This window comes from Muntiacus reevesi, chromosome 20, assembly GCF_963930625.1.
Source record: "Muntiacus reevesi chromosome 20, mMunRee1.1, whole genome shotgun sequence".
Taxonomy (NCBI): Eukaryota; Metazoa; Chordata; class Mammalia; order Artiodactyla; family Cervidae; genus Muntiacus; species Muntiacus reevesi.
In genome coordinates, this window is record NC_089268.1 from 15142354 (window position 1) to 15156667 (window position 14314).

Here is a 14314-nt window from a genome sequence, read left to right on the forward strand (position 1 = left end):
AGGTGGCAGGGGGCAGGGGGCTGTAACTGTTGGTGGGTGCCATGTCTATCCTCAGCACCTGTGGTTTCATGGCGTTTGATAGTCCTCCACAGCCCAGTGAATGACGCCTCTGACGGCCTGTTCCACAGAGTTCTGGAAGCTTGAGATTCTTGGGAATGAGGAAATGACAGGAGAAAGGCTGCAAAGCTGCTGAGATTTATATCAGGGCTGGAGGAAACCAGGGCAGAGCTGGAGAAGGGAAGATCCTGAGGGCAGAGAGGGCCATCTCCACAGAGGAGCCCTCACAGGCACGGAAGGGAGCCCCCCCTTCCCTGGCGGTCACCCACACATGTCGGGGTGTGGGGCCCGTGGCGAGGAGCTGCTGAGTGCTGTGGTCAACCGTCTTCAAAGAGCCGCCCCACGCCGGGCTGGCAGACACGGCCGGGAAGTCGTGGGCTGTAGTTCCAGGCTCTCTGCAGCCCAGTGCCGAGCTAAAAAGGGCTTTCCCACTGGAGAGGTGTGGGCTGAGGGCTGAACCGTCTCTGAGAGACTGTTTTCCCTTCGCTCGGCAGCTGTCGCCACCCCAGGCCACCCCACCCACATGCTTTCCTGCTCCTGGGCTGTCAGGACAGACTCTTGCCTGAGGAAGCCCAGCCCTGAAGGAGAAGGAGGGGAGTCGACAGCGATGAGATGATGAGACATGAGACGTGGCTCTGCATTCCTGCCCTGTTCCTCCTGCATCTCCACACCCCCCAGCCCGGCTCCCGCGGAGCCACCCCCTTGCCTTCTTCCTGCTCCAGCCTGAGTTCTAGACGAGAGAATTCATCTACCTTGAGAGAACCGCAGAGTGAAAACAATTCTCTTCCATCGGCTTCCACGTTACATCATGTATCTCCCTGGTTTTTTTCCCCCTCTCTCCCTGACTTTTGCTTCTCAGACTCTTTTTCAGACTTTTCTTCTGCAATCTGTTCCTTAGATGCTGATAATGGTCAGGATTTGGGCTTCCCTGGCGGCTCAGATGGTAAAGAATCTGCCAGCAATGAAGGAGACCTGGGTTCAAGCCCTGGGTCGGGAAGATCCCCTGGAGAAGAGAATGGCTACCCACTCCAGTATGCTTGCTTGGAGAATTCCACGGACAGAGGAGTCTGGTGGGCCACAGTCCATGGGGTCGCAGAGTTGGACACGATTGAGTGACCAACACTTTCATTTTCTTCAGTGGTCAGGGTTTAGTTCTAGACCCTCTCCTCACAACATCCGCTCTCTAGGCACTCCACTCAGGCCAGTGCCTTCACTGGCCACCTCTTCGGTCACCTCCCAGATCTCAGTCCTGCTTTATTTTCTATTTGATGCCCTGCAGATAACTAAAACCCATGGGATCCAGAGCAGGGCTGAGGACCTTCCCTGAAGACCTCCTTGCCTTTCTCCCAGGGGCTCATGCCACTAACCTGCACACCACACGAGCCTTTGCCCTTCTCTCCACCAGCGCCTTCACTCAGCCCTGGAGCCTTGACCCCTCTCTGTCCTCAGTACCTACCCTGACTTCCCACTGAGCTTCACCCTGCGCCACCCGCCCTGAGAGGCCGCTGTCATCTCTCCCCCATACCACTTCACTGCAGCTTGCCCGGCTCCCTGCGTTCATGCTGCCTGCCTTTGGGCTATTTCCCACATTTCAGCCTTTGTCTTCTCAGCTAGGGTGATTAACATCATGTGTTGACCTTTCATGGAGTGAATGTCCGATGCGCTTCCCCATCAGAAAGACTGGGTCTGTTCTACGCCCTTCCTCTCCCTGTTGACTCATTTCTGATATGATACCTTGGCTGCCTCTGTTATATTGTGATGAAGATCCAACTTTCATTTCTATTACACTTCTTAAAATACTAAAATTCCTTTCTATCGTGTCCCCTTTCCCCATCAAGATGGCTGCCCTCCTGTCACCCACCAAGGGGCTCCTCCCCGACTCGGGAAGCTGCTGCTACATTCACTACTTCCAGGAAGCACTTCTCAGTTGGCTTTCTGGGCTGCTAAGGTTTCTCAAAGTCAATGTCAAATTGTCATTCTCAACGCCCCCCCCAAAAAAAACCCAGCAAAACAAAACAATCTTTTTGAGTACCATTTTTATGGCTAGCGTGTTTTAAAAAAAACTGTGGGGAGGCTGAGAAGATTCTCATCTAACCTTTGCTCTCAGAGTTCATAATTCTAGTTCAGGAGACAAGGTGTAAATACAAAAAGCAAATGGAAAAATAATAAAGGTTAAAACTGAAGTCTAATAGGAAACCAGGGAACTCCTGTTTGGGGTGAACTTTATTTCCAGATGATGGTGTTAGATTTGTCGATGCTCTTGGTCCAGGTTTCCTGTTGGTGTGATATTGTTGTTCTAGTCTCTACCTAAAGGAGTCAACTGGGGCGGCGGGGGGGGGGGGTTGCTTTTCTTGGTTTCGCTCACATTATCAACGCCTTCATTTCCAGTTGTGGCTGGCCTCCCCACTGATTTACTCTTTTGTTACTGAATGGGATCCTGTGACAGGGGATTCAGTTTGTATGAGGGACCTGTCACAAAACAAAGTCAGCTATGGGTGCCTAGGCACTGCAGTTAGCCAAGCGTGGGGCTTCCAGCCTCCCTTCATGCTATTATATACTGTGCGGATGAGTCATGCCTGGAAAATGTAGTGATTTTCAACTGCACTTCTATCTGAATTGTCTCCTATTGAAAAATCCGGCTTAAGAATTGGCTCACGTGCTCCAGTTTACTGGAGGGCAGATGTCCTATTAATGTGCCAACATCTTGTTTCTGTTGTCATAGGCAGGCAGCACAACTTTCCCTGGGCTGGGGGCAGGGCTGAGACGTGCTGGCAAGAAGGGGTAGAGATCCCTCCTACTAAGCGACACTGATGTCTGGGCCACTCCTGCAACTTGGCATCAACTCCCGCACTCTGGGGGAGCTGAGGGAATTCGAGTCATCAAGAGTCCCTGTATTTGGGCTTAGAAGCTACTTGCCATTGGCTAACGGGGCTGAGCTGGACCGAGGCTTGTGTGGTTGGGGGGTGGTGGTGGTCCTAAGCCCTTCTTTTCTGAACTTTTCCAGCTCCATGGCGCAGCACGAGAGCCATGGGCTGGCAGAGTTACTTGATAAGAGAAGTAGTGAACAGTAGAGCCTAGGCCCGTGGGTTCTGCTGGCTGAGGATAATCAGAAAGGTAAGGCTTTCGAAGAGGAAGTCTATTAGAAGTAGAGTTAGGGAACAGCAATTTAAAAAAATTTTTTTTTTTTAAATTTTTGGGCTGGGCTGGGCAGCACGTGGGATCTTAGTTTCCTGACCATTTACTGAACCCTCGGCCCTTGCGTTGGAAGTGCAGAGTCTTAACCACTGGACTGCCAGGGAAGTCCCAGGGAATAGCAATTTAACCACCCTGGGGAACACCCCTCTGGTGCATGTCTGTGTTCCTAGGACCCGTCATTCCTCCAACAGATGGTCCATGTGATGCTCTTGGTCACTAGAGGGACTGAGAGCAGATGGGTGGATGGGATCAGGGTCATGGCAGACCGTTTCCTAAAGAGATGGAGGTCTGGAAGTTTTTCGCACTTGATTTCAATGTCTGCTATGGGAGCACTAGTTGTAGTTACTTGTTTTCTATAAAAACATCTCCCTTTGTCCTCTGCCATAAGAGTCATGAGCGTGTAATATCTGCTAATTGAATCCTCTCTGTGACTGCAAAGATTCCCATCCTGAGAAAAGAGTAGGACCTGGCTTACACTCCCTGGTCCCAAATATTCCTTTAATAATTGGTAACGCTGAACAGATGTGGGCATTTTAAAAATGTGGGCTGGTCCGCTGACTTTTCATTTGATTTTAAAAGACTGATTTACTGCTGGGGAAACCTCTTCTCAGAGGGGAGCTTTGTGTGAGTTTCATGAACTCCTTTGCCTTAGGGCCTTGAGGAAGATGGGACCACCATTCGAACCAGCCTGTCCTGTGTGATTTCCATGTGTGTGAGCCCGAAAGCACATCTGTCATGTGGCTGTCAGAACTCTGCTGTTCCAGAGTTAGTGAGCTCTGTGCTGGAAGACCACACATCCTCATCTTCGCCAACTGCCCCCAAACCCACCTCCCGCTGGAAAGAGACCTAAGCTCAAGAGCACAAGCCTGATCCAGGAGCCACACCAATTCCAGAACGAGAGAGATGACATATTATGTTCTTTCTCAAGGTCTCTGGACAAGCTCTCTGTCTGGCCAGTGGTTTTCAAACCTGGTGGCATGTTGGAATCCTGAAACAAATGGATGCTCGGGCTCTGCCTAATTCAGTGAGAACATCCGGGGGGTCAGGCCCAGGCCCTGGCGGCTTGTACAAGCTCCACGGGTCAGTTTACTATGCAGCCAGGGTTACGAGGTCACCAGTATGAGCCCTGAAGCCCCAGGTGCGGACATAGCTGAGAGCTCCAATGAAGTCACTGGACGAGGCAGCTGTCCTTCAGCCTGATGTGTGTGTCTCCAGACAAACAAGGTGTTCTGCTCCAACACGCCCAGCTGAAAATACACGGCCTGCCCCAGGGAGAGGTTCGGAAGGTGTGTGAAACCCCCTGGATTCACAGGCTCAAGTCTGTGTAAGTGGGCATGTTCCATTTTCCTGGAAACAGAGTCCTCAACTTTCACTAGACTCACTTTGTTTTCTCCCTGTGTGAGTGCTAGTTGCTCAGTCGTGTTGGACTCTTTGTGACCCCATGGACGGAAGGCTACCAGGCTCCTCTGTTCATGGGATTCTCCAGACAAGAATACTGGAGTGGGTAGCCATTTCCGTCTCCAGGGGATCTTTCTGACCCAGAGATGGAACCCAGGTTTCCACATTGCAGGCAGATTCTTTACCATCTGAGCTGCCAGGAAAGCCCACCTTCTCCCTACTCCTTGTTTTATCCATCTGTCACTCACATACAACGTCGGGCTCCTGTTCTGCTCTCTGTGGAGGGAGCCATCCTTATCTGTAAGATAGGCTGAAGTATACTTTTTTGTTTTTTTTGTTTGTTTTGTGTGCAGAGAAATATCAATAACCTCAGACATGCAGATGACACCACCCTTATGGAAGAAAGTGAAGAGGAACTAAAAACCCTCTTGATGAAAGTGAAAGAGGAGAGTGAAAAAGTTGGCTTAAAGCTCAACATTCAGAAAACTAAGATCATGGCATCTGGTCCCCATCACTTCATGGCAAAAAGATGGGGAAACAGTGGAAACAGTGTCACAGTTTATTTTTGGGGGCTCCAAAATCACTGCAGGTGGTGATTGTAGCTATGAAATTAAAAGATGATTACTCCTTGGAAGGAAAGTTATGACCAACCTAGATAGCATATTAAAAAGCAGAGACATTACTTTGCCAACAAAGGTCCATCTAGTCAAGGCTATGGTTTTTCCAGTGGTCATGTATGGATGTGAGAGTTGGACTGTGAAGAAAGCTGAGCACTGAAGAACTGATGCTTTTGAACTCTGGTGTTGGAGAAGACTCTTGAGAGTCCCTTGGACTGCAAGGAGATCCAACCAGTCCATCCTAAAGGAGATCAGTCCTGGGTGTTCATTGGAAGGACTGATGCTGAAGCTGAAACTCCAATACTTTGGCCACCTCATGCGAAGAGTTGACTCATTGGAAAAGACCCTGATGCTGGGAGGGATTGGGGGCAGGAGAAGAAGGGGACGACAGAGGATGAGATGGCTGGATGGCATCACTGACTCGATGGACATGAGTTTGAGTAAACTCCGGGAGTTGGTGATGGACAGGGAGGCCTGGCGTGCTGCGATTCATGGGGTTGCAAAGAGTCGGACACGACTGAGCGACTGAGCTGAACTGATTTATAATTTACAGAGACTGTGGTCTTACTTAGGGCTGTCCTGTTGGCATGTGCTCAGTAATCCACCGCTGCCTGCCGCACCCGACTCCCCAACAGTGGCCCGCACGGAGCACCCCCAGCCTTCTACCTCTCCACTTCCCCAGTGACAGATGCCCCTGGGGTTTCCAACCCTCCTCAGCCACAAGCAGAGCTGCTGTGAACATCCTCTCTATGGCCCCTTCTGAAGCTGGGAGAACTTCTTGGGAGCTACAGTCTGGATCCATGGGTGGAACTTGTGGGTTTGGGGGCTGATTGCACTACTCATTTTACCTAAGGGACTTGAGCACGTGTGAATTTTGGTATCTGAGCATGCATGCTTAGTCGCTCAGTCATGTTTGACTCTTTGTGACCCCATAGACTGTAGCCCACCAGGCTCCTCTGTCCATGGGATTCTCCAGGCAAGAATACTGAAGTGGTTTGCCATTCCCTTTCCTAGGAGATCTTCCCCACCCAGGGATCGAACCTGGGTCTCCCGCAAAGCAGGCAGATTTTTTACCATCTGAGCCACTGGGGAAGCCCTGGGTATCTGTGGGGGGTTCTGAAACTCATCCCTGCAGGTACTGAGACACGCTGGGTGTAAACCCAGAAGGGGAACTGCTGGGTCACAGCGGGTGGAGACCCTCCTTGGTTAGGAGGGCTGCTCCGGCCTTCACTGGATTCCTCCAGTGATCTGGGATGCACATCCCCGAGTGTAAACATCATCGGCTAATGGCTGGGCTGGGCCATCAGTGCCGCGGGCCTTCTCTTTTCCTTTTCCCGGCTCTGCCTTCTTTCCTGTTGCCTACTGCAGCTGTACCTACTGAACGTTCCTTCACCACCATCCTCAATCTCTTGTCCTGCTTCAACTTTTTTTTTCACAGACAAAACAGAGGCCATCTTTAAGGCGCCCCTTTGCTTCTAAATGCATCAGCGCCAGTCCATCTTGCTGTGTTTCTCTATTCCGCCTTCCTTCCAGGCCTCCCTCCCTCTGAGGGTCCCCACTGCCCAGCTCCCTGGAGCCTTGCTGGGTCAGCGTTTCCCTTGTTCTGTTCCCCACTTTCCCGCCCTCTCTGTTTGTCCCCCCTTGCTCCCCCCCATAGCTTGCCTCTGCCTGCGGCCTACAGGTTTGACCAGTCCTCCCGCCGGAAACAAACCTCTGTTCTCCTCAGGCTATTTCCCGTTTCCCTTCCGCAGAAGTCTCGCCCCTCTCAGCTCTCTGAGCACGCTGCGGGCCCTGCCTCATTCGCTCAGGTCCTTCTCAGCTGCTCCTTCCCTCCTTGAACCCAGTTCCAGCCCTTTCAGCTGCCAGCTCCCCCGGGGCACTTCTTTCTGCTGCCTCCAGCTTAATACTTTTTAAGTTTTTGAAAACAAGCTTTATTTATTTGACCTCTTTTTCAAATTTTTGGTACCAGAGAATTCATTTGCAGGGCAGCAGTGGAGAAACAAACATAGAGAACAGAAGAGGGGACGAGAGGGTGGGATGTATGGAGACAGTAACCTGGAAACTTACTTCACTGTATGTAAAATAGATAGCCAAGGGGAATTCGCTGTGTGGCCCAGGAAACTCAAAGAGGGGCTTTCTATCAACCTAGAGGGGTGGGATGGGGAGGGAGATGGGAGGGAGGTTCAAAAGGGAGGGGGCGTATGTATACCTATAGCTGATTCATGTTGAGGTTTGACAGAAAACAACAAAACTGTAAAGCAATTACTCTTCAACTAAAATATAATTATATTAAAAAGTGTTTTTGGCTGTACCTTGTGGCTTCCCTGGAGGCTCAGATGGCAAAGAATCTGCCCGCGATGCAGGACACCCGGGTTCGATCCCTGGGTTGGGAAGATACCCTGGCGAGAGGAACTGCAACCCACTCTAGTGTTCTTGCTGGGAAATCCCATGGACAGCCTGGCGGGCTACAGTCCATGGAGTCGCAAAGAGTTGGATGTGACTGCGTGACTAACACTTGTGGCATATGGGATCTTAGTTACCTGACTAGGGATTGAACCTGCACCCCCTGCATTGGAAAGCAGAGTCCTAACCACTGGACCACCGGGGAAGTCCCTCCTGCCTATTTCTTTGTAGCATCTGACACCACTGACAACTTGCTCTGGGAGCCATCTCCCCTCTTGACTTTCTGGCTGGTCTTTCCTGGTGGTTCTCCTCTCTTCTCAGCTCCCTCCCCTTCTTTCTTGAAAGCTTCCCCTCAGTTTCTACCCTCAGGCTCTTGTACTTCGGCCTGTTTCCTTGAGAGAGTTTGTCCCCTTCTCACACTTCCTTGAAGCATTTATAAATATATGATTCTTAAACTCGGAGCTCATTTTATTTTATTTATTTTTTAATTTTTTTAAGTTATTATTTTTTTTAAATTAATTTTTTTTTTCAGTGGGTTTTGTCATACATTGACATGAATCTGCCATTAGTTACACGTATTCCCCAGAGGAATCGGGTGGAGAGGGAGGTGGGAGGGGGGATCGGGATGGGGAATACATGGAGCTCATTTTAATTCAACAAATACTTTTTGGAAATGTTCTGTGTGCTGCGATGCGGAGTCACACATGACGTCTGCGAGTTCGCAGTCTAGAACCCTCTCTTTTAAACTCTAGGCCCACATGTCCAGTGGTGTTTTCTGTTTGCAAACTCTGTTTGGAGCTTGACGACCTGCGCTGAATTCAGGCATTAGCTGCAACAAATGATGCACCTCTAGGCTTTTTCTAAAGGGTCCAGAGCACAGGCTTTGCTGGACAACCTGTCAACAAATGGTGCTGCCTGCTCTCCTCCTGGCCGGGAGAACACATCAGAGGTGTCTGGGTCACAGGCCATGCGTGTGTACACACATCCCGTGACCAAGAAGTACAGGGCAGCTCTCCAGAGCCGCTGAGGGCCTGGAGTTCTAAGATGCGGCGCTTGGTCTGTGTTGTTTAGTCACTAAGTCATGTCTGACTCTTTTGTGATCCCAAGGACTATACAGCCCACCAGGCTCCACTGTCCATGGGATTTTCCAGGCAACAATACTGGAATGGGTTACCATTTCCTTCTCCATTTGGACTGTAAGCACTTTTTCTCCCCCTTGCCTTTGCAGCAGTGAAATAGCGATAGAGTCCCAGGCTGCTGGGAATTAATGTCAGATGAGAGGACTGTATGCAGAGTGCTGTTCTATACAGCCCCTGTTCTGACATCGCTGATGACCCAGCTGTACTGGGATAATGAGGCTTAACACATGGAAGAGAAGGGTACCAGGCTGGACGCAACTCAACCAACGTGAAGCTGCACACACCCTGGGCCCTTCGCTCAGAAACCGGACTGGGCGGATGAGAGAGGGCAGAGCAGCAAGTTTTCTGGAGGCTGGCCCAGCGAAGCCTTGGAGGACCAGCTGCTCTCCGCGGTGGCCTTACCTCTGCTTCAGAATCTGTTTGTTGTCTTCGATGGTAACGCTGTCAGCATGGTCCCTCTTGAAAATCTCAAAAGCCTCCTGGCGTCCTAACGACATTTCCTCTCTCATCCCTGTTTGGAGACACAGGGAAATGGCCTCAGTGACGGCATGGCGGTCCCATTAATTCCGTTGTCACTTTAGTCAGACCTCAGAGTCAAGCCTGGCTCTGGAGGCCCACAGCAGAGAGGCTCCTGACCAGGAGGTGGCCCCAGGCCCTTCCAGCTGGCCACTGCCACCCAAGGAGGAGGCCCTTCCAGGGAATCCGCTGTGACCTGCAGGGCCTGAGCCGGGGCCTCCTCGTGACTCTTGCGGGGCGGAGTCTGGAATGTCTGGTCAGAGGAAATGAAAACCAGAGCCCCAAGCCTTGGATGGCTGGGGACATCTGCCAAAGCACTTTTGGCCATCATTCGGGGCCACGTTTCTCCCCATTCTCCCGTTCTGCCCCATTTGGGTTTTCTGTTAAATTTCACCCTGAATTTTCAGGCATTTACTTAAAAGAAGTATGGTCCCAACTGAAAGACTTAGAATCGAGAAAATTCTGCCCTGAGCCTCCATGGAAGAACCCATTCTTGTTTCCTGGGTCTAGCGAGGGACCCCAGTTCTCACTCCAGAGTGAGGTTCTCAATCACAAGACCCACGGGTGGACGGCGGTGGAAGTTCCTCGTTCACAGATAACTTCAATCTCCTGGGTCCCTGGAGTCACTACCAGCTGAGTGGGGTGGCTGGGCCCTGCTCGGTGGGGCCAGACTCTGGAAACAGAGTCAGAACAGCCAGGACCCTGGGAGTGAGCGAGGGCATTCCTGCCCTGAGGCCTCTTCCTCGCAGCCTCTCAGGGTGAGGCTCCGGGCAGGTGTGGGGCCCCATGGTGAGGGCTGCTTGCACAGCTGGGTTTTGGATGAATCTGTGGAGTCGCTTTCTGCCCGTGGTTCCCTTTGGTGTATTTTCATCCACTTAACTCTATCTTTGAAGCCCTGGCTGCGTGCCGCCACCTCCGTGGAGCTTGCCGTGAGCCCCAGACTAAACAAATCCTCCCTCTGCTGTTTCTAGCAGCGCGTCTGTGACCTGCACAGCCCAGCAGACACTGTCACCCCACGTGACAGGCCTTTCTCGTGCAACGCACGTCTCTCAGGAGGAAGAGATAATATGTTTCGTGAGTCCCCGGTGTCTTGTTCAATGTCTGGCATTTAGAAGGTATACAACATATGTCTGTTAAATGAATCAGGTCAGGCATGAACCAGGAGGGATGCAGAACCTTGCTCTCATTGCCATGGGAACCGGGTCCCGGGCTAGAGGGGCTCGCTTGGGGTATGGGAGAGGTGTATTCATATGGACCACATGCCACATCTCCTTTAGCTTAGAAAAAACCCATGGTGTTCCATCACCCAGCCCTGGGGTGAGGCACTGGACCAGCCCATCTGACACCAATTTAATGATTACTGTTGATAAAAATAGCACAGCGGAGAATGTCTGAATGGTGAGGCACAAGACACCCCACCCTTTTCCAATCAGAAGCAAATGGGCTCGTCTCAGTCCTGTCTCCATGTCTGCCCTGCACACACCCGAGTCGGGTGGGTCTGAGCCATGCTCGGAAAGATGAGCCCTGTTGCGTGAGGGACATTAGCCGGAGGGTGCTTTGGCCCAACAGAGCCCGCCAAGAGCCAAAGGATTCCTTCCACACTTTCCACCTCTTCCACTTTTTCACTTTCCATGGACCCTAGTCCATGCCCGACTCTGACAGTGTATGCCCTTTTACTGCCTTACTTTTATGATTTATCATCTGTAGGAATTGTTTTAACCACAGAGGGGAGAGGACTGAATCTCTCTGGACTGCTCGTTGGAAAAGACCCTGATGCTGGGCAAGACTAAAGGCAGGAGGAGAAGGGGGACGACAGAGGATGAGATGGTTGGATGGCATCGCTGATTCAATGACAAGAGTTTGAGCAAGCTCGGGGAGATGGTGGAGGGCAGGGAAGCCTGGTGTGCTGCAGCCCATGGGGTCATGAAGAGCCTGACATGACTGAGCAACTGAACTGCAATCGGGTTGGTGAGAGGAAAACTCCACCAAGACCACACTTAGAACCCATCTGCCTGTGGGACCCCTAGATTGCCTCCCACCCAAGAGGTGAAGAGAGGGCCTTCACCAGCCAGAGGCAGAGGAGGTGGGGTCAGGGTGGAGGGTTGTCCAAAAAGCTGTAGAGGAGAAGGGCTCATGGCCTTTTCTCTCCCAGGCTCTGTGCTCTTTTGGAGCCAAGAGCCCAAGGTGACTGCTGGGTACAAAGACCACAGTGAGGCTTCTCAGAGCCCGCGACACTGATATGGTCGTAGGTCCTAGAAGAATTTATAATCAGCGGATTCCCTGAGGGATGGAGGGGTCCTGGCAGGAGGGAGCAGGAGGGACAGGGGACACACAGAGGCGATAAGCCCAGAGGGGAGTTTGGGAGCATTTTGCAGAGAATTTGGAAGGTTGTGTTAAGAAAATTTGGGGCTGGTGCCATGACATATACACAATCATCAGTTTTCAGAGACTAGAAATTTAGTTAAGTACACATTATGGGATAGTTCCGCTGGAAGTATTTGACACTTTCGGTGGTTTAAAAGGCACTTGGGGTCCTGCAGTACCGTGGCTTATTGTCAGGAACGTGGGGGACTGATTTTCCTCCAGCTACAGTGGAGGAAGATTCTGGGACTGGAGTTCTCTGATGGTGATGACCTCGGGTGAATGGGCACGAGTGAGGGCTGATGGCTCCGGGAGGTCAAGGTGAGGTGGTGAGGATGCCCGTGGACCAAAGGCCAAGAGGCAAGGCCAGGCCTGAAGCCTCTGGGGGCTTCACGGCTTCACCTGGAGGGTGAGGCTGGGTCCGCAGAGAGGGGCGTGAGCTGCAGTGAGTGATCCTGGATCCATTTCATGCCTCCTCTTGTCCACCTCTGCTGGCTCAGAGCCTTTTGGACTGTGCTGATAGACCAACTCTCACTCCAGTTTGGGGTCAGCCACAAAGTTAAGATAAAATAAAAAAGCATCTTTTTTATTTACAGAAGATATAGCCCCACCTCCCTTCCCTCTCAGGGTTTAGAAAACAGCTCTTTATGGTCTGGTGACCTCTCCCCCCTCAGCGCTGAAAAGAGCAGGAGTTTCTCACCTTGCTAACGATTTATTTATTCTCTCAACAAGTATTTATTCATCTTAGGTGCTGTGCTAGGGATGTGACAGAGAGATAAGCTGGAACAAGAAGATTAGAGCTATCGATCCTTGCCCTTAAAGAGTTCAAAGTTCAGTAAGGGAGAAAGGTGAACAAATAATTACAAAAGAAATCGCTGCTTGCTATAAGGCAGGCTTAGGTCTGGGAAACACAGAGGGAGGGAGGGCGGACCAGGTCTGTTAGGGGGAGCGCAGAGTCCTGAAGATGGAGAAGCACTTGTCAGGTGGGGAAGTGGAAGAGATCCCGGGGAAGGAAGGGGCAGGAGAATTGTGGATTAAAAGAGCAACTAGAACCTCCATACTGTTCTCTACAGTAGCTGCATCAATTTACATTCCTATCAACAGTGTAAGAGGGTTCACTTTTCTCTACACTCTCTCCAGCATTTATTATTTGTAGGTTTCTTGATGATGGTCATTCTGATTGGTACGAGGTGACACCTCACTGTAGTTTTGATTTGCACTTCCCTAATAATTAGTGAAGTTGAGCATCTTTTCACCTACCTCTTGGCCATCTGTATGTTTTACAGACTGTGATACAGACTAAAGGAAGTCAGAAAGAGAAAATAAGTATTGTATATGAATATTAATGCATATATGTAGAATCTAGGAAAATGGTACAGATGAACCTATTTGCAAAGCAGAAATAGAGACACAGACGCAGAGAACAAATGTATGGACACCAAGGGGGGAAAGCAGAGTGGGATGAATTGGGAGATTGGGATTGACATAAATATGCTACTGTGTATAAAATGAGGCTTCCCCGGTGGCTCAGCAGTAAAGAATTGCCCTGCAATGCAGGAGATGAAGAAGACTCAGGTTCAATCCCTGGGTCAGGAAGATCCCCTGGAGGAGGGCATGGCAACCCACTCCAGTATTCTTGCCTGGAGAATCCCATGGACAGAGGAGCCTGGTGGGCTAGAGTCCATAGGGTTGTAAAGAGTAGGACATGACTGAAGTGACTGAGTGAGTGAGCGATATATAAAATAGACAGCTAGTGAGATCTTACTGTATAGCACAGAGTTCTCTGTGGCGGACCTAAATGGGAAGGAAATCCAAAACAGTGGGACATATGGACACACACGACTGATTCACTTTGCAGTACCACAGTAACTAACACAACTATACTCCAAAAAAGTTTTTTTAAAAAAGGGCAACTGGATTAATATCTGTGTTAGTGCCACCTGGTAGGAATTAATTTTTTGCATATCCAATGCTAATCACGGTACCAAGTGCTTTCTTAAAGATGATCCCAGTTAAACTTCTGTGTGATCCCTGGTCATAATTTTATTTTACAGAGGAGGAAACTGAGGCTCACTCAAAGAAATGGTTATAAAGGGGGTAAGGTAGGTATATATAGGAAGGTAGATTTACTCTTAGGTCAGTTTTTCCAGGGAAAAGTGTGCTGGATAGAGAAGGCAGGTGCTGGGCTCTAAGTGACCTGGTAGCAATAGATTTACCTAGGAGCTTGTAGATGATACTCTTATTAGTGCCCATCTTATCTAAAATTCTGAATTCCTTTTTTACAGTATCATTGAAGAAACAGAACCACAAGTTCTGTTTACTCTTTGCATAGTTTGCTTCATATTAACAAATATGTTCTATTGGTATTTCCAGAGTTGTGAGCTCCAGGAGGGAGGGGATTTTTGTCAGTTTGGTTTGTTGCAGTATTACTAGCACCTGGATAGTACCTGGCACATCAGTGGAACTCAATCAAATAACTTGTTTTTTTTTTTTTTTTTAAAGATTTTTTCTTTGATGTGGATCATTTTAAAAGTTGAATTTGTCACAATTTTTTGCTCCTATTTTTTTTTTTTTTTTTGACTGAGAGGCATGCAGGATATTAGCTCCTCAACCAGGGATGGAACATAT

The 14314-nt window shown here is 50.0% G+C and overlaps 1 protein-coding gene across 1 annotated transcript in view; it reads right to left on the reverse strand.

The window, feature by feature from the left end:
* Positions 1–14314, reverse strand: part of KIF6 (kinesin family member 6) — a 396116-nt gene that overhangs the window by 86020 nt on the left and 295782 nt on the right. Inside the window, exon 14 of the mRNA XM_065913300.1 lies at positions 9212–9320. Within this exon, the coding sequence (XP_065769372.1) occupies positions 9212–9320 (109 nt within the window). The remainder of the gene's footprint in view (positions 1–9211; positions 9321–14314) is intronic.